This window comes from Platalea leucorodia (assembly GCF_965183815.1).
Source record: "Platalea leucorodia genome assembly, chromosome: 6".
Taxonomy (NCBI): Eukaryota; Metazoa; Chordata; class Aves; order Pelecaniformes; family Threskiornithidae; genus Platalea; species Platalea leucorodia.
The window spans coordinates 84,287,697-84,312,505 of NC_138828.1; the positions used below are offsets into that span (position 1 = coordinate 84,287,697).

The window sequence follows — 24,809 nt, forward strand, 5'->3', positions numbered from 1 at the left end:
AAATGAGTCATTTGGGGAAAATACCACTCATGCTTTTCTGCAAGGGGTTCCAAATCACTCTGTTTTTTGCTGTGATTAAGAATTTAGCACAGCGGTCCACGGGACAGAGGAACAGCTGGCTTGAACTGGAAAATGTAAGGGAAGGGGAGAAGGACTGATATACTGAGTGTTTATGGAAGGCGACTACAGTTCTCTACCAATATGTACGTGGAGATGAGAAGTCCCTGTAAAAGCAGAAATTAGAAGAGAGCGCTTGTTGTTCCCATCTTTTTCTCCTGGACATGGGCAATCTTAAGTTAAATGTTGCTGCTTTATGTTAGGAAGGTAGGTGCTCATTTCCAGTTGCTTCTGCAGGTGCTGAAAGATGTTCGGTGGGCGAGGAACAGAGCTGGAAACCAAACCTGACTCTGCGGTCAGGCGTCGGTGGTGAGCGGGGCTCACCTCCGCGGGCCAGCGGTCGTAGTCCCCGGCTGAATGACCGTTCATAGTCTTCCAGGTGTATGTGCTGGAGGGGCTATTAGGGAAGAGAGCTCGTGTAGCCGGAGAGAATATGTCTGTGAGCAGAATTCACTGAAATGAGGTACAAAATTTTCATCAGATTTTAGAAGATTGTATTGATCAAAACCGTTGGGTTATTTTTATTATTGGTGCTCTGTGGACTTCTCCATTTCCCCTCAATTAATTTCTTCTCTGTCCCTTCCTTAAAGCTAAATAATACTTAGACGCGTTTCGTTCTTTAAGGTAATACACATGAGAAGAACATTTTTGGGGCAGACAGTATATCCTCGTATGATATGAACATATACACTTTATTTCTAGGGGACCACACTTGTCTTGTTCTCTCAAGTTTAAATTTAATGTTCAATGCTTACGAGGGCTCCTATGGGTGTTGTATTATTCGTACTAATGTCAGCCTTGAGAGCAGTTTCCTTATTAGTGTGTTTATCAAGGGATAATTAGATTACGGTCTTATCTGGAAATCTGTTTCATTAATAAATATAATATTTTCTTCCATGTTCGTTTTTGGATGCTTAGTTGTCAAATGCTACATGGGTATGTCGCTGGTGTCAAGAAGCAGAATAAAAACCTGTGCCACTTGTTGCATTTTATTGGGTGTAGGAGCTGTTGTGCATATTCAGTAAAAACTGTCGGAGGAACAAATCGATGTGAACAAGCCCAGGCTGCCCCAAACACACGTTGCAGCCCGGATTCCTCTTTGAATATTGATTCGCTGCTCTTTGCATGACCTTCTCCGTGTCGCTTCAGCCAGAAACCTGCTTTAAAATGTTAGAGATTGTCATTCTGTAGGTTCACAAAACCCCATCTGGATCTTGGGACGTACTTTATTATTTTAATGATGTACATGTGAGGATGTGCGTCAAAATCCTTTTTTCAGGTTGGGACCAAATGGAAGTTAACCTTCACACCAAGCTGTTCTCTAACTTTTTTTTTTTTTTTTTTTTTTAGAGAACAATTTCCCCAGCAGGTAACAGTGATGTGTAGTAGCTTAGAAATTTTTGAATGTCAGGCAGGAAATAAAAGGAATTCTTTCTACCCGTTAGGAAAGTGGGTCAGGCTGTGATATTTATTTATAGGACGTCACAATATTTTCATTTTCCTTTTTTTGCTGCAAAGCTGACTGATCTTGGGCTTCAGCTTTTCTCGAAATGCTGCTAGCAGGTACCGCGCACTGCATTTGGCCTAGGAATCGGCAGTGGTGGCGGAGGCCGGGTTTGCAGCTCAAGCAGCCTTTGAACGTGCTTCGTGAGGTTCGCATGGGGTCTTTTGGGGTGCATTGGTTAGGAAGAATTGGGCAGCGGTTTCGCGTGTGGCTTTGGAAAGAGGAAGGGATTGCTGCTGCTGATTTTACTTTTGTTGGAGAGGCTTGGGGTTTTGCATATGTCTTAGCAAAGTGCAGCAGGACGATGGTCCTCTGCTCCCTGGGGATGGCCTTAAACTCTATTTATTTCTGATTCCTGCTGGCTGGAAAGTTAAGTTGGTGGCTCAACCCCATTTCATCCACAATCCCGTCCCAGCAGTGAACGCTTTTGCCTGGGTTTAAATGTAGGACTGGTAACTTGAAAGCTTATCAAAGTAAAGTGCTCTTCAGCTGGAGGAGAATATTGACGTGTCTGTCAATTCTGAACACGTGCTTTAAAAACTTTAATTACGATGCCTTATTTACAAGGTACACAGGTGTAGTGTACTGCAATTTAAATGCTTGTACACGTACTTAAGATACATTTTTTTTTTTTTTTTTTTTTTTTGACTAATTGAATGTTTCTAATTTTGGGAAAGTGCTGAAAAATCATCCGACAAACCTTGCGTGCTATTTGCAACAGAGTGTGAATCACAATTAACTTTTGAAACAGAAGGGAGGGCAGAACGAGTGAAAAGATGTTGACTGCTAGAAAAATGGATTCAAATTGGTAGAATCAGAAGTGCATCTTGAAATGGTCTAAAATAGCTCATTCGTAAAAAAAAAAAAAAAAAAAAAGTTTTTTGGTAGATTATTAAGCCTTTGAGCTAGCAAGATCTTGAAAAAATTTGGCTAGATATATGTTGAGTTGGTTTAAGTTTCTGCATAGACCAAATGTGTGTGTAGACTTTTCTGTTACAAGTTACACTGATTGTATTTTACCCTGATGAGAGTTGGAAATCTTGCACGTATGAATACAGATGATACAAGCAGAAATTACTAAACTAGAATGTTGTGTAGAATTTGTTGTATTTTTAGTTTCTAACCAGAATTTAAGTGGTGCAACACTTTATTTTTTTTAAAAAGGGACTCTATGACCCTCCAGCATGGGATGATGGATTTAAATTCGAGGGCATGGTTTAGTGGTGGGCTTGGCAGTGCTGGGTTAACGGTTGGACTCGATGATCTTAAGGGTCTTTTCCAACCTTGACGATTCTGTGATGCTATAAATAACAAACGATTCTGCCCTCTCCCCCCTCTAGAAAAGTAAACAAAAACTTAATGACTGGAGCTAAAGCTTGATAAATGCCAACTGGAACTTGGACACGGATGAAGAAAACATAGATAAATGAGATTTTTTGTTTTTTAATGCTTCTGAGTATATTCAGAACCATTATTTTTTCTTAGAAGATACACTATAACCTATGTTTAAATAAAGTATATGTCATGTATTACCTGAAGTCAGGCTGGATCACCTAATGCAATGAATTTTTTTTGATCTTCCAGTGGTAGGCCTTGATGGGACCTGTCTGGCTCTGGAGATCTTTCATCATTAACCTTTGATGATTCTCTTTGACGATCGCAATAACGTGCTTTCTCCTTACTGTCGTCTTGCAGGGTGTTGAGTTTGGGCTGATGCCGAGGCATCACCCCGTGTGGGGTGAGACTGTCTGCAAGGGCTCTTGGCCAAAGGTTGTAAGGATTCATTGTGTGCGGGGGAAAGAGAGGGGTTGGTATATTCCTTTTTCTGCTGCAGAGTTAGATGGTTTATCACGTGTGAGCTTTATTTGCTTCTGCTCTGCACTGTTGTCTCCTCCTGCCTGGTGTGAAGTAGAGAACGTACTCCTAGAAACTCCAGGAGCGTTTCGAGACCGCCAGTGAAGGATGAGAGTCGAGTTTTCCTAGGCATTGCAAACACTTGCAGCTAAATTATCTTTATTTCAAAGAACTAGGCCAAGATCCAATAAATGGATTTGTGAACAGATGGGGAAAGCATAGTGCAACTGTTAGATCAGCTTAATAGACAACTGTTGTAGCGTTCACCATCTGTGTGGCTGTTGTCTCAGGTATGGGCGTTGGGTAAAGGTGGCCTTCAAGGGGACGTCATGAAGCGGCCTTTTGTCATGGTAACGTTTCTACACATAATACAGGCACGGGGGAAAGTGTTTTGAAGGAAAAAAAAAAAGATGACTGATAATCAAGATTGGAGTTGTTGCGGTATGGAGGCAGAGATCAATGATAATATAGAGATAGTAGAGCAAAGCCACAGAAATCTGCACTTATAAAATACCGCTTGTGTGAAGAAGACGCTCCTGCGGCATAATGATAATAATAATACCTTTTGTTCTTTGTTTTCCCCAATAAATTTGCATGGGGGGAAGACTTTGCAGTAGCCAAGGTACACGTTAATGTTGACATATACACTTCAGCTTGGATGTTTGGTTCGACAGAGATAAAGCTGAGGTTATGCAGCGAACAATGCTGTTTTGTGGTCTCCGAGATGGGGCTGGAAATAACGAAATACGAGGATTGACAGGGATCTAAATTTGGAATATTTTCAGTTTGAATTTAATAGCTGGAGGAACGCAGAGGCAAGATCATCAGGTGGAGCTACAGCGTTTCTGGCACGTCCAAACCAGATGTTGTTACAAGGCAGCGTCTCTAACCGGGGGTTGTGAAAGTGGTGAAATGCCGGTGTCTTTTGGGACCCAGCACGTTGCACCCCCGCAGCATTCCTGACATGAGGAAATGGGGCTGGAGGAGGGAAATCAGCTTTTCCTTCATGGTTTCTGTTGTCTGAGTGTTGAGGTTGGCTAATTTGGGGTCTTGTCAAATGATTTCTCCCTGGATATAATTCGCTTACTACTTCTTATTATAAACTTTTGGGGTTGTAGGGTAAGAGAGAAAGCAAGCTTCTTCCATAAAGATAAGCTGAAGTGCATTTTTTTTTTTTTTTTTTTAATTAAATGTCTTTGAAATTCCTCTCCTTTCCCAGCAGGAGAGCTGGTTGGGCAAGCGAAACTTTAAAGGCATAGCTAGACAACCGGGAGGAGCTGCAGGTGTGGCTCAGCTTATTTAAGCCAAGGAGGAGATGTGTTTCAAGATCACTGCTGCTGCTGCTGAAAGCAGCTGGCAGCTCCAGCGGGATAAAGGCAGAGGCACCAGCCAGCCCCAAAAAAGGTGACTTCGGTGGCATTCGTTTTCGGTGACAGCAGAAAAGCAGGAGCTGGGACAGTGTGTCAAGGTCGGGAGCCTGATGGAGATACTGGTGGCCAACTGGAGAGGGGCGATATTTGAAAATACTTGGTTTCTAGCTTGTTGATTGAATGATTTTTAAGGCTGTAGCAGCATTTGTGCCTTCTGATCTCTCTCAGGCTGTCGACGGTCGTTCAGTCTTTGGAGCGTGGCAGCTTGTCGAATCGAGGCGTTATCTTTCAGGAGCAAAGAGGGATTTAGCAGGTTTGCGAGCATCGGTGCTGCAGGTTGTGACTCAGACAGGAGAGGCTGCCGTGATGTGTTCTACCTGATGCAATTTCTCTGAGCATCCTTTCTCAGACCTCGCCGGGCTTTTCAGGCTCTGCCCTTATCTCTGATCAGCAGCCAGGAAATCACTTTCCATATTTCTACGTATCTCACACAGAAGGGCAAAGCTAATCTCTTCCTTTGAAGAAACAATATTTCCCGTCAAATTAACTGTGTCAGTCATTCTTTTTTTTTTTTTTTTTTTTTTTCCTGAAGCAAGACACCTCTTTAGCATCAATTCAACTGTGCCATGGAAAGTGGGATGGAAACAGAAGCTATTAAGCATAGAGGGTGATTGCCACTGCTCTCTGACCTCTTTGCCATGGTGAGATTGGCAGAGCGACCTTGAAATACTTGATTCTCTTTGAGAGGAAAACCCTGATGAAGGCAATGCAGAGGATGGTTTTGCAAGCACTGGAATAGTGGCGTGTTGCGGTGAGAATGGTTGAAGATGCTCTTTGCTTGCAAAGCCATCAGATTTTCCAGGGGTTTCATGGCTGTCTGCCTCCCTGGTGTGCAGCATGGCAGTAAATGGCATTATTGTGGGTATTTTGAGCTCTCGCTTTCCAAATTGAGTGTTCAGATCAGCTGGGATTGTAGCAAATTACCCGGAGGTACCTTCACCTCCACATTGTGCAGCTCGTGACTTGATGGGAATTGCTTGAGTGCTTTTTGCTGGAACTGTTAAGGAGTGTCCCCGTTGGGGTTGGGACCTTTCTTCAGATCATGTGTCAACCCACCACCCCCCAGGGGAGGAGGACATGAGCTGGGTTTCCTCCTGAAGAGAGCGGTAGCACCATCCAGAAGCTCTTACCCCAGAGTTTTGGAAGTCACAGAGGAGAGCTGTCTTCAAGCCGATGCAGAAACAAGTGCGATAAGCACCGCGGAGCAGTAACCGAAGGAGCATCGGGATGAACAAGCGGTGACTTTGCAGCCTTAGTTGTTGAGTTAAGGTGCTCAGATATGACACTTCTGGGATTACGGTGGCAGCACTTTCGCTTGAGTTTACTCATCTTGAGAACTCTCTTATCTCGGTTGCACGGGAGGCTTTGGACGTGGGAGGAGTCTCTGTGTACACCCAGAGCAGTTCAGTCTTTGGTTAGGTACCTGTTGCTGCATAGGTTAAATCCTCATCAAACTTGATTTTGCAGTAATGTCATTGCCTTCATCTGTGTGAGACCCGGCATGTAATTCATTCTGTCTTCCCAGCTGTACCTGTGGTGTGGCACCTAGCTGGCAGAAGAGGGGATTTAACTGTTCTGCATTAGAAATTAATGAAATACATGCATAGATGTTGTTTATCAGCCTCTCTCCTCCCTTTTGTGGCTGATCACTATTCCATGCCTATAAATTAGGGCATTTGCTTATAGCAAACCCTCGAAGGACGGCGGTGGTTTATTGAGAAAATGAACAAAGCTAAATTGTTAATCGATTTAGGGGAGAATGCCGTTGTTCTGGTAATAGCCTGTAACAGCCCTTTCTTTATTGGCTTCAACTTCAGATTTACCCGAAACAATGGCTTTTAATTGTGGTGTGCTTGAGGCAGCAGCAACGCTTGGGAAGGAAAGGGGAGAGAGGAGGAGAACTCAGTGTTTGCATTGGTCTCTCGCTTTAGCAACTTCAAAATTAGGATGAACAACTGGGTTTGGGGTTTGTTTGGGGTTTTTTAGTGGAAAGGCTGTGCTAAAACTCTCCAGAGGATATGCCGATAGGTCTTCTCTGGTGTTATAAGTGTCACTGCAGTCTTACAGCAATACAAACCAATTTTGAGATCCACTCATGACCTCTTAGAGGTGAAGGTTTAATGTATTTTATAAACCAGACCAACCTGCTTACCTTTTCTGGTGAGTAATGAAGAAAAGGCAATCTGCATTTTCCCTTTTGTACTCCTGATGAAAATAAATATATTCGACACCTCGTTGCTAGCATATAGTGTGCCTTTAATAATGTGCTACTTTGCAAATAAGTGCCACAAAATTATTTAGTCCTAAGTTACAGGCTGCTCTTGAGTTTGTGACTTATTGTACTCAGCTGTTAGCAAGAGGATTGCTTCGGATTTATTAGATGGTAATTAGATAACAGCTTTGAGTCTTCGCCTAGTTGTGCAGTTCATGTCTCCGTAGGAACTTTGTCAGTGTATACTAATTTGTATTTGGAAAATACAGGCTGCTAGTATTACTTGTGTCGTTATTAAAAACACATGGATTTATCTGGTGTGCTCCAATACTCAGATCTGGCTTTTTACCCACGAGATGCCATTGCTTGCTGTCTGGTTTTTCTTGTGTTGGCGTTGTGCTTTTCAGGAGCTCCCAGAACTAGAGGGGAGTAGCTAAATATACAGAATTCTTTTACATAGAAATACTTCTCTTTCAAGCAGGCTCTCTTTTGTGAGATCTTCATCCTTTTCATTGCTTCCCTTTTGTCTTTGTCTTACAAAAAGCTGAAATAGGCAGCACTCAAAGTTGGAGCCTTTTGAATACCTGTGTTGTAGATTCAGCTCCCTAACTCCATTTTTTTTTCCCTTTGATTCTTAAATATTTCAGTCCACTTGAAAACCTGTGGAAAATTTACACCAGCTGTACATGATCCTTGCCACCTGGTAGTGTTTGAAAGAAGCCTTAAGTAGTGTGTACATTCACATGAGTATACGTATATATTTTCAAATCTCAGTTTTGTAAACGGATCCTTGCAATTGTTTTTCCACCCTGAAGGTTTTAGAGTCAATATTGTAGCTTTGTAGGTGCTAAAAGGGTTACCTATGCTTTGTGTATGTTTTTCCACCTGCATGTACGTGTGTTTATGCATCGCAGAGAATACTTGAGGGACCTTGCTTCTTAGAGTATCGCAACTGCTCCTTGCAGTTGTAGTACAGTAGTAGATGTGTAGTACACTAGTAGATGTGACACCCAAATAGTACAGAAGTGCTTCTTGTAGAGTAGCATCACATACTGCCAAGTTAGGAAAGACAGATGGGAATCGATACCTTTCCATACTTTATGGAATCTGATTTTTGTATCTGAGTGCTAAAATTATAAATATGCACAAAGCATTTAGGAGGGCAAAAGACCTCGGAGCCTGGTGGTGTTGGCAGCAGGTTACGCAGGGGACCATTGTGAGAGTAGTTCTAACGCATAGCCTAGTGCATGTCATGAAAATGTCCCGCCTTGAAACAGAATTATAGAGTGGTTTGGGTTGGAAGGGACCTTCAAAGGTCATCTGGTTCCAACCCCCCTGCCGCAGGCAGGGACACCTCCCACCAGACCAGGGTGCTCAAAGCCCCGTCCAGCCTGGCCTTGAACACCGCCAGGGATGGGGCATCCACAGCTTCTCTGGGCAGCCTGGTCCAGGGCCTCACCACCCTCACAGTAAAGAATTTCTTTCCAATATCTAATATCTACCCTCTTTCAGTTTAAAACCGTTACCCCTCGTCTTGTCACTGCACTCCCTGATAAAGGATCCCTCCCCATCTATCCTGCAGGCCCCCTTTAAGTACTGGAAGGCTGCTATAAGGTCTCCCCAGAGCCGTCTCTTCTCTAGGCTAAGCAACCCCAGCTCTCTCAGCCTGTCCTCATAGGGGAGTTACTGCGTTCCTGGAGTGTTTTACCTCCTCGAGTTACTCGTGTACTCCCTTCCTGAGCCTTTGCTCACAGAAAAAGCCAAAACGTTGTGTAGGACACGTCCTGGTTATCAGTGCCCACCAGTACCGAACGAGGCACCATCACGTATGGTGCAAACAGGACCGAGTTGGAGAGGACAAGGGGGTTGGTTTGGTTGGTTTGGTTTGGTTTTTGGGTTTTTTTTTTGTGTTTTTTTTTGTTGTTGTTGTTTTTTTTTTTTTTTTTTTTTAACTAGAGCTGGGAGATCCGTTTAGCTTTCTGTATTGAATGTAAAGCTAAAATTCCAGCTTCAGTTTGCTTTTAGTGCTTAGTATTTATTTCTGTCTGCCTTGCAGCATGTCTCTGCAAGAGCGTTTACAGAGTAACGTGGATCCGCTAATGCCCTTCTGTGCCAGGCAGTACGTGGGATAAGGACATAGTTCCGATTTCTTTTGCTTCCAGAGACGTCAACTCTGATTATTTTAATATCCTGTATTTGTTCGTAGTGTCAGCAGCTTCTAAAGCTTAGTAAGGAGTCTGAGTAACTTAGAGATAAGTATTTAATTAGTAGCATATCAAGGAAATTTGACTTTGGTTACTTTTTAAAACTAAATCCTGTGTTTTGTTTTTACATTGCTGAAATATGATTCAATTATGTTGATGTTGAAATATACTTTTTTTTTTTTTTTCCCCTGAGATGTGACATGGCTGGGGCTGCAGTACTAACAGGATTATTACTTTTGTTTTTCCCCGTCACTCTTGGTAGTGTTTTTGTGGTGAATGTTTTTAGTAATTGTTTCCAGAGAAAATTGTTCAAAGAGTTTTCTGAGCAGAGGCTCTTTGAGAGCTTGGCAGCTTGCATAAGGTTGTTTTTAGCTTGTGAGACTTGCTCAGGTTGCCAGAGTCTGTTTACTCTTGGTTGCATGCAAAGTGCTGTCAGCGTTGAAGTGTCGATATAGTTTGATTCCTAGCTTTTTCCATGGATACTATTTTCAAAAGGATGCATTTTTAGACAAAAAGTTTAGAAGTTATTGCCTACAACTTGGAATTTCCATCTGTTTTTGGAAATTCCTGGTCAGTAGATAAGTAATTTGAATTTTCAAAGATGTTGAAGCCTTAAAAAGTATATATATATGTGTGTGTATGTTTGTTTATCTACATCTGCATCTATCTGTGTCTCCATAGAAGGTACAGATGCTTCCTGTGCTCCTGAAAATTGGAGTTGTTTCTTCACTTGCTTAAATGTAGATCTCCTGCAGAACTTCAGTAACTGGCCTTTAAAAATCTTAAGCTAAATTTCTGAGGTTGAAAAGTATTATAATAAATTAACATGGAGGAAGAGGAAGGTGGTTTTCAAAATCTGTGTTTTTTGCCTTTTTAATTTGAATCAGAGCGGAACCTTGAAAGTGCTCTCTGGAAAAGATTCTGGAAAACCATTTTGACTCAGTCAAAATATTTTAAAAAGATTAGATGATAACATTAACAGATCACTAGGAAAAGACACAGCAAAAAGTTCCAAGTTAGCATTTTTGGGAACTTCTGGTCTTGCTTCCTTCTCTTTTCTGCCAAATTTCATTTTGCAGAGTGTTTTTGTTTTACTGAAACTGTGTTTTAAGTAGGACGATTTAATTGTGCTCCAGCCACGTGCTGACGATGGAGCCTGTAACCTCCGCAGGCAGGAATCCTGGTTCAGGTGCCAGTATGTGCTCTGCCCGAACCTGGGGTTTGGGCATCTTCAGGTACTGCTTCCATTCGCTGTCATCCTTCCCTGGTAATTTACTTTCAACTGTTTCTGCTGTACTGCAGCTATTTGTTAAAACCAATCTGGAATATTTTGACTAATGCATATGAGACGAGAGTGTGTATCCGAACAGTCTGGCTCTTGGTTTTGTCTTCTGCCCATGCGTGCTCCTCCCAGTCTCTGTGCCAAGGCAGAAGATGCAGAATCTCAGTGCCTGTTTTTTGGGAGCCTAAGTGATGGGTCAGATCCCCTGCTCCAAAATCCTGCTAGATCCGTCTCCCTCAGCCTTGAAGAAGTGTCCTTGCCTTCTCTGTTGTCCATGGTCTCTGAAGAAAGCATACCCTCTTAAAATCTATGGAAGGGAGAAATTACAGCTGCAGCCAGTAGATTGCTACCTTCGTTTTCTCTTACAGTGCAGATGTGTTTGGTCGTCACATTTTGAGTAGGAGCAATGGAAATGTGAAAGCAGGTTTTGCACGGCGCTGCTCACTCTTTCCAGTACCTGTATTCATGCTCATTACAAGTAACGAGCATTGCAAGTAGTGAGCATGAATATCGATTTCCTTCGTACCACAACAAAGGGTTAAGCATAGTTCTGCAATCTGTCGTGAACTTTTCATCAAAACACCCTTCTGAGCTCCAGACTGGGTTTGCTGCTCCGCGTTTGGACATCCCTGCAAGCAGTGTCTAGACAAATGCAGCTGTCCAGAATTTGCGCTCTACAATGCTTTGCAGATGTTGACAAAACCGAGTCCTTCGCTGGCTTTGTTCCCTTCTCTCTATCAGTGGCATCTTGAATTTTTCATGGTTTTAAGTGCTGGCGTTCATTGAGTGCCCTGGGATGAATGACCCCAACTGCACTGGCTGCTTTTTCATCCTTCTCCAGAGTCTTTTGCTCCTGTTGTCACCACCTATTTATAGGTGCAGAGATGATGTAGGGTGGTCCTGGCACTGTCCCAGCAGTGGGGACCGCTTAGCTCTTTGACTTTGATCACTTGACATGAGATGACACGGGGATGGGAACGTGCTACCGACGGTGGGGGATGCCTGGAACTGCCGGGCTCCGGAGTTGTCCGGAGTTACGCAGCCCCTGGTGCGCGAGGAGTTCAGGTCTTATTTTACACTAAAGGGTTACGGGGATCACTCCTCCCTTCAGGAGGTCGCCAAGGACTTTGTGAGGAGTCGAATACAGAACGGTGAGAGGTTTCACCATGGACTTCGTCTGAATTTCTTGCAAGAATTGTGTAGTTTGTATAAATAAATAGTTTAGGAGTAACTTTAGCTTTTGTGTTAGGGAATTCCTTTCGCTGGCTGTTTGGTATTAGTCTGTGTATTAGTCTTTGTTTGTGGAGGAAGGTCTTGTCTTTTCCTAGGGTGCTGATTCGAAACAATACCATCAATTTGTTAGAGAAAGCATCACTCTTAACCCTCGTTCTCACAAGACAATCATCAGAAAGCATGTACAGAGAGTTTAACAGGAGAATCCCAACTGACCGATTGCTTTGGTGGTTTGTTTGTAGTGGCTCTTAAGTAAATAAAAATCTAATGATGGATCTTCTAAATTTAGGAAATGCTTTATGAATGTTTAATACCATTGGAGACTAATGCTCGTCTGTGTTTTTTATTTACAGGCTCACTGGACCCTCAGGGTATGTCACGGATGGGCCTGGAAATTACAAATACAAAACAAAATGCACCTGGCTTATTGAAGGAAGGTGAGTGTAGTAAACATCTTGGGCTTTTAGTGTTGCTTATTGTGACTTTTAGGTGAGGTTTATCTGCGTTGAGTATTTTTAGATCTCGTGATTCTTTTTTTGCTCTTCTTAAGGGCAGCACGTAGGTATTCTTGGTAAATAAGGTTTTTTATGCAACTGAGCCCTCCAAACTGACTTCTGAATTTGAAGTTTCCTGTGTGAAATACCCTTTGCGTTGAAACCGCACGTGGAAAATGAGAATAAATTCATCTGTGTAAATAAATAAAGAACTAAAAATTATTTAACTTTTACCATAGTGGGCCATTCAGAAGCTTGGGATTCACTATGTATGGGAGTTTTTGGCAGTATGAAAAAAATAGAGCAGACTCTGTTAAAGCTCTTGTTTGTGAAGAATCAGTTTCTGTAATGATGCAGTTCAGATACTTATTTACTCACTAGGCCATGAGGACTTCAGAGGGACTGTTGACATTTTTGCAAAGGTCTTCTAAACTGCAAGGAGTCCCTTAGACCTCCTCCCCTCGTTTCTCTACCCTGCCTGTATTTGATCTTTATGTTGCTTATGGTGATTTCTTGCAGAGATTTTAGGAGGAGCCTGTTTAGTTCGTATCCTCTGGCTGTCATCTGCTTGATGGTGCAGCAGTTCAGAGCATCTGACCTGTTGAAATATGTTTTTCATAATACCAGGCTGACACCAGGGCTGTAAAATCGATTTGTATAGTCTCTAAAACTTTGCATGGTCCGTTATGATGCTGTGAGTTAACAGCTTATGCGTTAAGTCACGTTCCATACTGTTCCCTGAATCTGTAAGTAGAGAGGTTTGTGAATGGGAACGAGCCATGTGAGAGCACGAATGATTTCGCTTGCCTTGAATGCCTGGAAGCTGAAGTCTTTGGCATCTTGGAGGATCAGAACTTACTAAAAGCCCAGGGTACACTTTTTTCTTTAGTCCTCTCTCTGTGTTTGGGAGTCTGATGAGTAGGGGGGAATTGGTATTCACTTCATCTACTTCAGACGCTTGTTTTGGATGAGTAACCTAAATACCTAAGCGTCCAGGATACTCAAAGGTAAGGGCTAAGCTGTTCCGGGGAGCCACCCAGAGCACTGAATTTGGGAGCCTGCCACTCACTATTAACTATATAAGGAGCCCAGCTCTTTAATGTGGTTAAGATCAAAAGTTAGATGCTGTAAGTGGCAACACCTCTTAATTTTTGTAGGTAATAAAAATATAACTGCAGACAGTTTGGAATTACAAATAATTAAAAAATGTTTTGCAAGAATGTTATTACAGACAAAAGAGCTTCAGTGATTCCAGTACAGCCAGCTTAACCCTCATAACTTCTTTTTCTAAAGGATTATGTGACTCATGTTTATATCAGAAGCGAAATGCTGCTCGTGGGTCCCTGATAATGTCACCATAATAGCTCCTTCAGCCTTTGTTTGCTAGTACGGAGAGGCTTCCTAGACAACTATCACGTCGTGGGGTTTGAAGCGAGATCTTACTTGCTGTAAAGAGGTGTACAAAAATGTTCCTCCTCCTTCTGTAGCCAGGCATTTATGTCGGTGTCCTTTTTCCACTTCTGATTGTTCGTACCCTGCTGTCAGAGGCTGGTGGTAAACAGAAAGGAGATAATCATGCTGATTAAAACAGCTGAAATATGCACCCTTGTGAAAAGAGCCCGAGCTCGCTGCCAAATGTGACATTCCCGGAGAGATCTGGACTTGGAAAACAGCATCTGCAAAGCTGTTAAATTCTGCTGAGCTCCCTCACCTCATTGCTAGCATACCGGTATGTGGAGGGCTTTTGAGGTTAGCAAGTAAAGGTACAATCCAAGTGTGCAATTGAAGACGCTGGATAAATTCAGACGTAAAATAAGCCGTGTGTTCCCTACTGTACTCATTTCCTTTTTGCACTGTTCCTGCCTCTTCTTGGCTGGTGTCTGTGCTGTGTCCTCATCCCGGGGATGTGCGTTTAGTGTTTCCCCAGGAGCACGAGGCAAGGCAGAGAAGATCTGGCCAGCCCGAGGATCCCATCTGAGGCAGAACCTGTAGCCGTGTGCCTTGCGATTCTGCAAATGAGTGCTGTCTGTTAATGAGTCGTTAGCTGTAGCAAAGAAAATCTCTTTCTTTTTGTTCTTGGTCTAAAGCTTTTATTGATTAGGTATTTCTATCTGCTCTACAGCTGTCAGACCATTAAAATAGAAACAAACCCCCTACAATTTCATAGGCTGCTCAGGTTTGAAACGATGAGTACTCTTTGTACCTTTTCTTTAAGCAAGACATTATCCTTGAGTTACACCTGCTGCTCTTTTTCCAAAGGCTTGGAGTAGATCATTGTGCTGTCAAAAAATATTCTTTTGCAGAATAACTCCCTAAAGAATACCCCTTCTGTGGGAAGGAAGGGCTCTATGGCAAGCTGACATTTTATTAATTTATTTGATTAGGATGAACGAGGATTTAATCTGAACCCAAGGGCAATGCTGTTGAAGAGATCCTAATCACTTGCATCTATCCTTTCAACAGCTACAGCTGCGGGTAGGAAAAAGCAGTGCTGCTATAGATTCACTCTCTCTTTATCGCAGGGTCCAAGCACAACGTTAGTGCTGTTTTCACCCTCCTAGACCTGAGCCTTAAATTAGATATCTGCTGTAGCTTCTGTGCAATTCTCTTTAGATGTATCTTTACGTATTAGCCATGAAACTAATGGTATTTAAATGTACGTTACTTGGTTATGGCTTCGTAGGCACCTTTTGTGTATGGAGTGAAAGAAATGCTGATGTGTTTTGGTGTCTGAACTACTGTTTCCATCCCCACATCAACTAAATAAAACCTTTTTCTTTCTGATACATCTCAGAAGATCAAGCCCCTTGATGATCTTCTCTTGACTTAATAAGTCAACAGAGTAGGCTCTTGTTGACCGGTGGTGTTAACATCGGGGTGTGCTGGGCCCGCTGCATTCAGGTGGAAGGCAGCAAGTCTCTTCCCAGGACTTCCAGCTCATTCATTCTCAACCGGTCCCATTATTTTTTGTAACGCATCTCCAGAAGAAAGTCAAGCAACCTGGTTAACGTTTGTAAGGAATGAGGGGCAGTGAGTGGTTACTGCATCTTGACAATCCACGTAATGACCAAAGACCTTCCTTTTGGCATAAGGTAAAGCCCCAGGGCCTCCTCTCCTGTAGAAGACGGGTCTCCTCTCCATTCTCTTGACCTGTTTTCTCCACCTCCCAAAAGGTGGAGAGCAAGACTGAGAATTTCTTCAGTTAGCATCCACTGAGGCGTATTTCTAATTTCCAGTTTGGAGGGGCTTCCCTCAGGAGGGCCATCCTGCAGCACTGCACAAGTCATAAAGTAATAGAAGAAGGATTTCTGCCAGCTTCTGGGCAAGTAAATAATCTCAGGCCATCATAATCATATCGGTCTGCAGAAAATCCCTTGAACAAGAAAAATAGCTCTGGTAAGTTCTCTGATGGTGGCTGTGATTCTTCATAGAGTCGTTGAGGTCAGAAAAGGCCTTTAAGATCATCGAGTCCAACTGTAAACCTAACACTGCCAAGTCCACCACTAAACCATGTCTCCAAGTGCCACATCTACATGTGAATGTATTGTCCGTGCAGATTTTCCATGCTTACCCCAGCAAAGCCCTGTCATTAGGGGAGTCAGTACTGGTAAAGAGCAGAGGGCTGGCAGTGCCTGCTCTTCAATTTCTGCCGTTGGTGGTGGGGAAAGGTTTAAGGACACAGTTTTTCTGACCATAAAGAATCTGTTGCTTAATACCAGGGGAGCGTGCACACCAAAAAAGAAAGCCACAGCATGTTTGATGCATCTACAGTTACACTAAGTCATTCAGTTTTAGTCCTGTTTAGAGAGGAGCTTCACGCCAGAGGAGTTTGTTGGAGGGACTTTGCCATGTGTGTGGAGTAGCTAATTACAAATCTTTTATTTATTATTTTTTTTTACAGGCCAAACACAATCCTCAGGCTTCGATTCAATCACTTTGCCACAGAGTGCAGTTGGGACCATTTGTACGTGTATGACGGAGATTCAATTTACGCTCCCTTACTGGCAGCCTTTAGGTAAGTTCCCCTCGGTAAGAATCTAACTGTATGCAATGATATTTCTTTCACTTGGAGCCTGAATCAAATGTGGCTTCTAGCAGTATAAATATGTTCCACTAATCTAAATATATAATACGGCAAATACAGCACATAAGCAAGTGTCCTTTTGTGCAGTCGTCATCGGCATAAACAATTAAGGAGTTGTTTCTGCTTTTACAATGAACAAATCAGGTTACTACACTGTAGCCTGTAAGTATTATGTTTTCATTTCCAAATCCTGATTATTTGAGAGACAAAAAATTATTGTCATCTGGTTGAGCTTGAGATGATTTGGCATGCAGGCTCCTCCTAAAGTAGAAAACTGCCCCATTTACCAGGTTTCGACGTGACTTAAGCTTAACTCATAGTACGTCAATGCTGACAGAAGGCAAAAGCCAATTAATCAATGTTGCAGATATATAGGGCTCGTAGAACGATGTATATCCTTCTGTACATTAAACTTCAAATTTTTAAACTCTTTGGAACATGCTTAGAAACAACAACGATGGGTCAGACAGCTTTGTAAAAATGTGTAAAAATATCTGTTCTTCTGATGGATGACTGGTATTTGGCTCATCTGTCTGTGGTGAGAGACCAATTTGTGGATGCTGGCTAACAGTCGACATTTCACGAAGAGACCTAAATATAACTTGTGCATTTATGTACTTCGGTCTTGCAGCAACAAGCACCACCTTATGTTTTCTATTCTTTTAGCTGAAATTAGAAAAATAATCCCAAGTTGTGTATGGAAAAACTAATGGTTCCCTTTGGACTCTGCTTGTTCCAAGTGGCTGATCGACTATTTCCAGAATTAACCTTCTGCTTGTGCTTCCTTTCATTTGTGAAATGAAGTTCTAAAAATACTTCATGTTTGTTGTAAAAAATCCTTGTCATCTCTATGAGAGAAGATCAGCATAGGAACAAAAAGTTGATAAAAAAATTAAAAGCACCACTTTTTTTTTTTTTTTTTTTTTTCGGTCTTCAGCTGAAAATGCAGAGTTGTTTTGTAGTGAAAGAATGCTTCCTGTAAACCTTCAGACTAACCTGAGGTGGAAACAGGGCACACAAATGAATTATTATGTTATTCTCACCGTATCTGAAGAAGAAGAAACCTTCTCTCTTCTAAAAACCTCCAAAAACCTGGAGGTGCAACCTGGAAGCCCTCTCCCGGTATCATGCACTGAATTGATATGCAGGAGGAGGAAGAAATGTCATCTTGACTCATAGTCATTTTGCTCTAATCGAGCTAATTTTTAATATGCTGTTGAAAAGGTGAAATGATCATGATTTGTGCCTGCAGTTTCTTGTGTGTTTTTCAAAAATTAATAGGGTTTTTAAATTGAGGTTATAAGTAGTTCACAGCATTAACAATTATGGTTCAGACTTTAAAATCATCTGTAAATCACTAGGAAGTCTGTGCCTGAGGACAAGCAAGCGTGAGCTTAATACAATAACATTTTTTGAGGTAGGAAAAAAAATTCAATTATTTTTTTAATTGCTTCCTCAGGTGACATTTGAATTTTGTCTTCATTAGCAGTGAGCTGTGTTGTTCAGGAAATAGCAGATGCTTCTAATTTTGATGAAGTGCAAAAAAACATCCGTTGAAAAATACCTTTCTCTGATAGAAAAACAAATGCACTAGAATTTTTCATGAGCAGTGTTCATATTTTATCTCTTTGTCTTGGCTTATATTAAATTTTAATATTAATTATAACCATATTTCACTCTTCACTATTTTTGCACCGTGCCAGGGGATTTGCAAGATTGAGCTTTGTACAGTTGGACACTGTAAACTTTCGGAGTTTGTTGATAAACACTGTAAACTCCTCCCTCTCTAAAGCTCAGTTTTTGCTACCTCCCTGGCTTTTCGCAGCAGTTGCCTGAGCCCTCGCTTCCTTCACTGCTCTGATCTTGTTTTCTTGACCTTCTGATGCTCGCTTATGTTTGTTCACAATATGGTATTTACCCTGAATATAATAAGATGATCTTGGAAATCCTCGACGCTGCACTATGGAGAAACTTTAAATTGGTTTTATCAATTTTTAACTGTGATAAATATTTGCATAATGCAAACATTTACACAGTGCAAGTGTCTGCGTAAACTGTTTACTAAACTCCTCGTAGGCTGAGTGCCCCCAGGGCCGTCCGGTCCAGTACATTAAGCTTTTTTTTCTATTAAGCAGGGTTAAAAATATCTTTGCTGGTTTATAGTTGTGATCATAGGCAACATGAGACTGTATAAATGCGCCGCTTCAAAAATGCGATGAAAGAACGTGGAGGAAATGGAAATCCAGCGTGTTTGTCTGCACAGAATGAAGAAATCTGAAGCAGATAAACTACACTCATCACCCGTGAACTTTGTTGGTTGTGTTTTTAACTTTACTCCGTGTTAAACATTTACTGGAGCCGCTTTTGCGCCTTTATTTTCATTTTGCGCCGGTCGGCGGGGGGTGTTTTCCTCTTCAGAAACAATCGTTCTTTTGCAAGACCTTTGGCCACGGCTCGGCGCTGGGGCTGAGACCACTCCGAAGGGCCTCGCGGTCGCCAGCGGGTGCCCGATGGATGGTCGTGGTGGCAGCGGCCACCCCGCGGTCACTGGCTGAGCTGGCTGCTCTGCGGTGCCTCCACGTGAGCTCTCGGACCCTCAGCAAACAGGAGCAGTTCACCTTCCTTGCGTTACTTGAAGGTGAATTATGGCACGTGCACACCCAAATTTGAGTCTAGGCACAGAACGTGGGTGAGTTGGGTTGGAAGGGACCCTGGTCTGATCCCTCACTGAAAGCAAGGCCAGCTTCAGAGTGGGACCAGGTCCTTGCTCAAGACCTTGCCCAGTCAAATTGTGCATTTCTCTTAAGGATGGAGATCTCGTTGATCCTCTGGGCCTGAGGTCCAGCGCTTGACCATGGTCATGGTTAAGAAAAAAAATACATTAAAAAAAAAACCAAAAACAAAACCATCATCTACTAATATCAAATCAGAACTTCCTTTGCTGCAGCTTGTGTCTGTCACTTCATGTCCTTTTTCTGTGTGTCTGGTGCCATCTCCTCTGTAATCTCTCCTTAGGTGGTCGAAGGCACCAATTAGATTTCTCCCCATCATCAGCTATCTCTCCTCCAGGCTAAACAAACCTCACTCCTTCCACCTCTCCTCATACATCGTATGGTTGTCCCTTCTCTATTTTCTTTTCCCTCAGTTCTTTGCCAGAAATTGTAACCCACATTGCTGCCTTGGGCACACGCAAAGGCTGTCTGTCTTCTGCTTAGTCCTCAGTACCCTTCTGAACTAACCTGCAAACCCTGCTTACCCTTCCCCATCGACTTGTCTTACGTTGCTTGGAGCAACTGATCAGCTGATATCAGCAGGGGGGTTACTAACAGGGATTAATTACACTGGGAAAGGTACAAACCACGGTGAGTCGCTGCTATTTGTGTTATGAGAATATCCAGAGGAGCTAATCAGCTTAGCGCTGGTGTTTATATAGACTTCTAGGAAGAAGCGGTCCTTGCCTCCGGCACATATAGGCAGAGAACGAACTGCGGGTGTACGTGCTCTGCGTAAAGGTTGCCCAGAGAGGTGGTGGATGCCCCATCCCTGGAAACGTTCAAGGTCAGGTTGGACGGGGCTCTGAGCAACCTGGTCTGGTTGGAGATGTCCCTGCTCATGGCAGGGGGGTTGGACTAGATGACCTTTAAAGGTCCCTTCCAACCCAAACCGTGCTATGACTCTATAACGAAGATGAAGGGACTGTTTAATGCTAAGTTGTATCGCTCTGTTTGCTTCAAAGCATGCGTTGGGTGACCTTCACTCATGTGCGTAACCAGGTTTTTGCCTATCAAATGTTCTCGCCCGCCTCTGATGGAGCTGGCACTCAGCACATCATCAGCCATCACCTCCCAAATCAGTTTTTATTCTGCGGCCTGGGATAGGGAATATGTAACAGTACAACCCTGTGCTGGACTGGTCGTCACGCACACACGCCGTTCCTGGAGCAGTCCAGTTGACTTTTTGTTCTAGCGGCCTGTTCAAATATTTATTATTTTGCTCTATTTGTTTTCTTTGGATCCACAATAACTTTTAGAGTACTGATTTAAAAAAAAAAAAAAATCAGTATAAGGTGAGGAGCAAATGTATTTGGGATTTTGCTGGAAATGCACCTGCTGAACGATGTTCCCATGTTTACGTTGACTCGTGAGCTGTCAGCGAGCCGACCGATCCTTCGAATGCGCGAGAATTGGTTAATCAAAATGGCTTTGTGGTAGAAAGTCGGATTTCTTAGAGAAATGTAAATGCATTGTATCAAAATTGCTTTTGTTCACTAAATCTGTAGTCCCCTCCAAAAACATCAAATCAATTTGACAAGGTGGACAAAGAGCATTTCCATTTTAGAGTTTTGAAAGGATAAATCCTCCGAGTTAAATCGAGGCCTATAAAGGAAGTTTCGAGCAGAAAGTTTCTTCAGTTCTTCATTTTCTCAGTTCTTTTCTCTTAAACTGTTTCTGATGGACTGAAGAATAAGATTTTGATTTTTTTTTTTTTTTTTTTCTCCATGAATTCAAATATCCTGTACTGAGCTTCACAGGTATTAAACAGGCGGTAGACTTTAGGTTTTAAAAAATGAAAAGGCATTGGCACCATGGCCAGTAGCATGGGCTGTCTCTCCAGGACTAGATAGTAAAATAATTTTTTAACTTTTAAAGTTTGTTCTTCACTGTAATGGCAAAAAAGGTGTTATTTCTTTTGAGGCTTTTCAGTCCATGTTCTCTTGAAATAATGGCTTTTACAGTCACACCGTGTGGTATAATCATTAAAAATTACTGAATGGCTCGTGGGACACATTTTAATATGTTTAGGGTTTGTCCTTGTTCCGCTGGCTCTGGAAGGAAGAGGATCGGGTAGGAACTGAGGAGGTTTTTGGGGTGCTGGTGCCGCAGCAGCTGGGTCTGTCTGTACTGCAGCGAGGGACGGGGGTTGCAAGAAAAAAATCTACTTTAGGGTGTTGCCAGCTCTCAATAATGAGTATTTTTTTATTTTTACAAGTGTAATTGTCATTGCTTTGTTTCCTTGAAAGTCTGGGTTTGGGAGTCATCTTGCTGCGCAAGAATCTTAGCTTTTCCTTTAAGAAAATCAGTTTGAGATGGCTCCTTATTTGCACCCCTCCTCCTGTGTTTTTTTGGCCTTGATTTATTTTTAGTCTCTTGTAATTTCTATTTTTGGTTTGTTTATTTTTTTGTTTATTCTTGTAATTTCTATTTTTGGTTTGTTTTTTTTGTTTATTTTTTTGTTTGTTTTTCTCTTGTAATTGTGAGTATGGTGATAGGCGCGGACTGTTTTTAACAAGGGAGAAATGGTGCCATTTTGTATACATGTGTGTCCAGATGGGTCAAAGTATTTAAAAATTAGGAGAAGAGAATGGTTTCTCATTGCATTTCGATAGATTGAGAATGCAATGTACTACCAATGTTTCGGTATCACCTTTATCCTTTTACTTCTCTGTGATCTGTACTCTGTATTTTCCCCCTTTCCTCCCGTGGCTCCCACCTCCTTGCTTTTTGAGTATTTTCGTTGACGGGTTGTGTCTCAGGAGAAAATGATGAATACCCCGTCACCGTGACGCTTGCGTAGCAAATCAAGGAAAAGTAATAGAGGAGATGCCCTTCGTTTTAAATAATTCCTGTTTTTCTGTGGTGTAGGGGGAGCAAGGCAGGCGGTGTGTGCCGGGCGATGGAGAAGTCGGGTCTCCTGGACGTTGTTTTTCACTCTTGCCACTGACTCTGCAAATCCAGCGCACAGAAAAGAGAAGTTGTTTCAGGGCAAAACAGAGGTTTTGCCTTTCAACACCTAAGAAATAGTGTCATTGGACAGCTTAGCTGAGTAGGAGTATTTATTTGCTTTGGAGTAGTGATGATTACAAAATGTTTTGAAACCTTATAAAAAGAACTAGAAGCGGTACATTGTGAAATAGGCTAATCTTGGCCAGAGTCGAGTCTCTCAGAGATTCTGGGTTGTAGTTTAAAGGAAGTTTTGCATAATCCTTTATCATTCTGATTCTGCCTATTGGATTTTTCTTTTCATGGCAGATAATGGAAATTCTGTTTGTGCTGGTTTATTCCAAATGGTGCTGTGCACACACTAATTTATTCGCGGTTTTCGAGGTTCGACCTTTCAAGGCCGTTATCGTTGTGTTGTGTTCTCTTCATGGCTTTTTCTTAATGAAATTACAGTCTATTACGTTTCATCAGGCTGTTTTAAATGTGTGTAGGTGGGATAACGTCCTCTTTAGTATATTTACGTACGAGTCATCAGAAAAAGACGGAAAGGAGCAAGCGGGAGCTGTGGTGAGAGCATCTGCTATGGAGGTACCTGCGTTCTTCCCAAACAAATCCCAAAATAGACATTTCTAAGAGAAAACAAATAATTGCCCTGTGCCAGTCCTTTTATTAGGAGAGGTCACTGGGGAGGATTTTGTCTTCTCTCACTACCACTATTCACTCTGTACTTTTTATTCTTTGCCGCCGTTGTTCTCCCCGTTCCAGGGCTTTCCAGTTAGATTGCCCTGTAATATCAGGGATAAGCACTGCAAGAATAAGACTGGAGAAAAATAAATCAGAACAAAGGAATTTTCACCTGTCCCTGAGCTGTAGTTTGCCCTACCCTGAATTATATTCAGATGTCTGTTTTCTTGTGGCGGAGACATACCATCCTACAGTTTGCATTACAAAGGAAAATTATGAACCAAATGGCAAGGAGAAGTTTATTAGACTATTTGTTCTCTGATTTTTCAGGAGACGGTCTTTTGGGAGAGATCATCTTCAGATCAGAAGTCTCGAATTTTAGAATGAGACAGGCACCTCTTACACAGAAAGAAAAAGGCAGCGAATTTTGCCTTTTAATCCCATATCCTTGGGATCTGAAAGAAGAAAAAAATAATTGGCTTTCTCACAAGGAAATATTTACTGAGCTAGATAGCTGCAAATGTGCTGGAGTTGTTTAGCCAAAACACGGGGTCAGGTTACTGCGATTTTATGGCATGTTGGTAAAATGAAGGATATCTTTTTGTCCTCAATAGGAGTTGTTGTGCGGGAAGGACTGTTGTACAGTTTGTGGATTTACTCCGCCATAGGTAACACGTTCATCTGCTACTCTTGGTGCAAACACCCCCAACATCTATAGCGAAAGCTTTTGGAAAGGATCACTGGGTGTCCGTGTTATTCTTCGAGCACACCATTGTATTGTATCGCGGGGACGGAAAAATTCAGGTCACAAAAAAGCGCTTTACAGGCGATGTGAATGGGTTGCTGTGGATAGCTGTGAGTGTTTTCCTCGGGTGCAGAAACTCATTTACCCTGTCCTGGGGAACTGTCTTCAAATGCATTTGCTTTCTGTTCCAAACAGATCTGAAAAGAGGAAAAGTAAGTTCTTTTCAGGGGGAAAAATTCTTTTCGTGGTTGCTTTTTAGTCAATGGTGCCCTCGGATATTCAGAAGTCGCAGGGCACAAAACCAGGCTGGGCTGCTTTCCCAGGAGAGCTGCTGCCTGCCTGCAGCCCCGGAGCTGCCTTCGGATCCCTGCCCGACGTGCTCCGCTCGGGGGTTTGGCGTTGCTGCTCGTCAAAAAGCTCTGACCTAGCCTTTGAAAATAGGACTGAGGCTCGGGGAAAGACGGTTCTCTACAAGAAAATAACAGCTGACTATGAATATGTGGTGGTAGACAATGTGCTTTGCTTAGATAAAGGCTTTAAAAAAAAAAAAAAATTCAATAGACTTCAAATTTATGCTTCCTCTTATGTCTTCTGCATGAGGGAGGATTGACTTCTTTGTTTTGTTGTTGTCAGGCTTCTGTTAAAAGAAGAATAAACTACTTTGTGCAATAGGTAAATAGGTAGTAGTTACTCCATTCAAGAGAGGTTTAGCCTCCTTTCCAGCTTAATCCAGGTATTTTGTCAGATCATTCTATAAATCTGTACCGTGTCCGATCTTAAATACTGTAAATAGTCTTGCCCACCATCCTCCCTTCTCTCCACCACCCCTGGAAAGCTAAAAGGCTGGAGGATCAGGCAGAACCTGGAACGGTGTAGAGAAACAGCCAGAGGCGACCAGAAGCGTGAAGCAATGAGTGAGGTGGGAATAGCGAGCGGGATAGCCTTTTGGGACAGAAAAGACAGCAAACGTGGACGTGATGAGTCGGACGGAACTTTATGAATAAAGAGTGGATGGCAGGAAGATGGTGAGTGAGGGTGATTGTACTCATTTCTCATAGAGGAGAAGCCCAAGAGGCATCGGCGGATGATCGGGCAGCAGATGGAAAGCGAGCGTAGGAGGTCCGTTCTCTACCATTGCAGAGTTAAATTGACCTCCCTGCTGCAGATTTTCCAGGTGAAAAGGGTATAAGTGGTTGAGAAAGGAATTAGAAGCATGGATGAATGGTTTATTTAAATGTGCTGTCTT

At 42.4% G+C, this 24,809-nt stretch overlaps 1 protein-coding gene across 6 annotated transcripts in view; it reads left to right on the forward strand.

Moving 5' to 3' along the window:
- The window catches only part of ATRN (attractin), a 157,274-nt gene that overhangs the window by 22,032 nt on the left and 110,433 nt on the right, over positions 1-24,809 (forward strand). For all 6 annotated transcript variants that reach the window (XR_014228556.1, XM_082315657.1, XM_082315656.1 and 3 more), the window contains exons 2-3: positions 12,190-12,273; positions 16,232-16,345. Coding sequence is in view for 5 of the 6 variants with exons in the window: in XM_082315657.1 (XP_082171783.1) it covers positions 12,190-12,273; positions 16,232-16,345 (198 nt within the window). In the remaining variant the exon portion in view is untranslated. The remainder of the gene's footprint in view (positions 1-12,189; positions 12,274-16,231; positions 16,346-24,809) is intronic.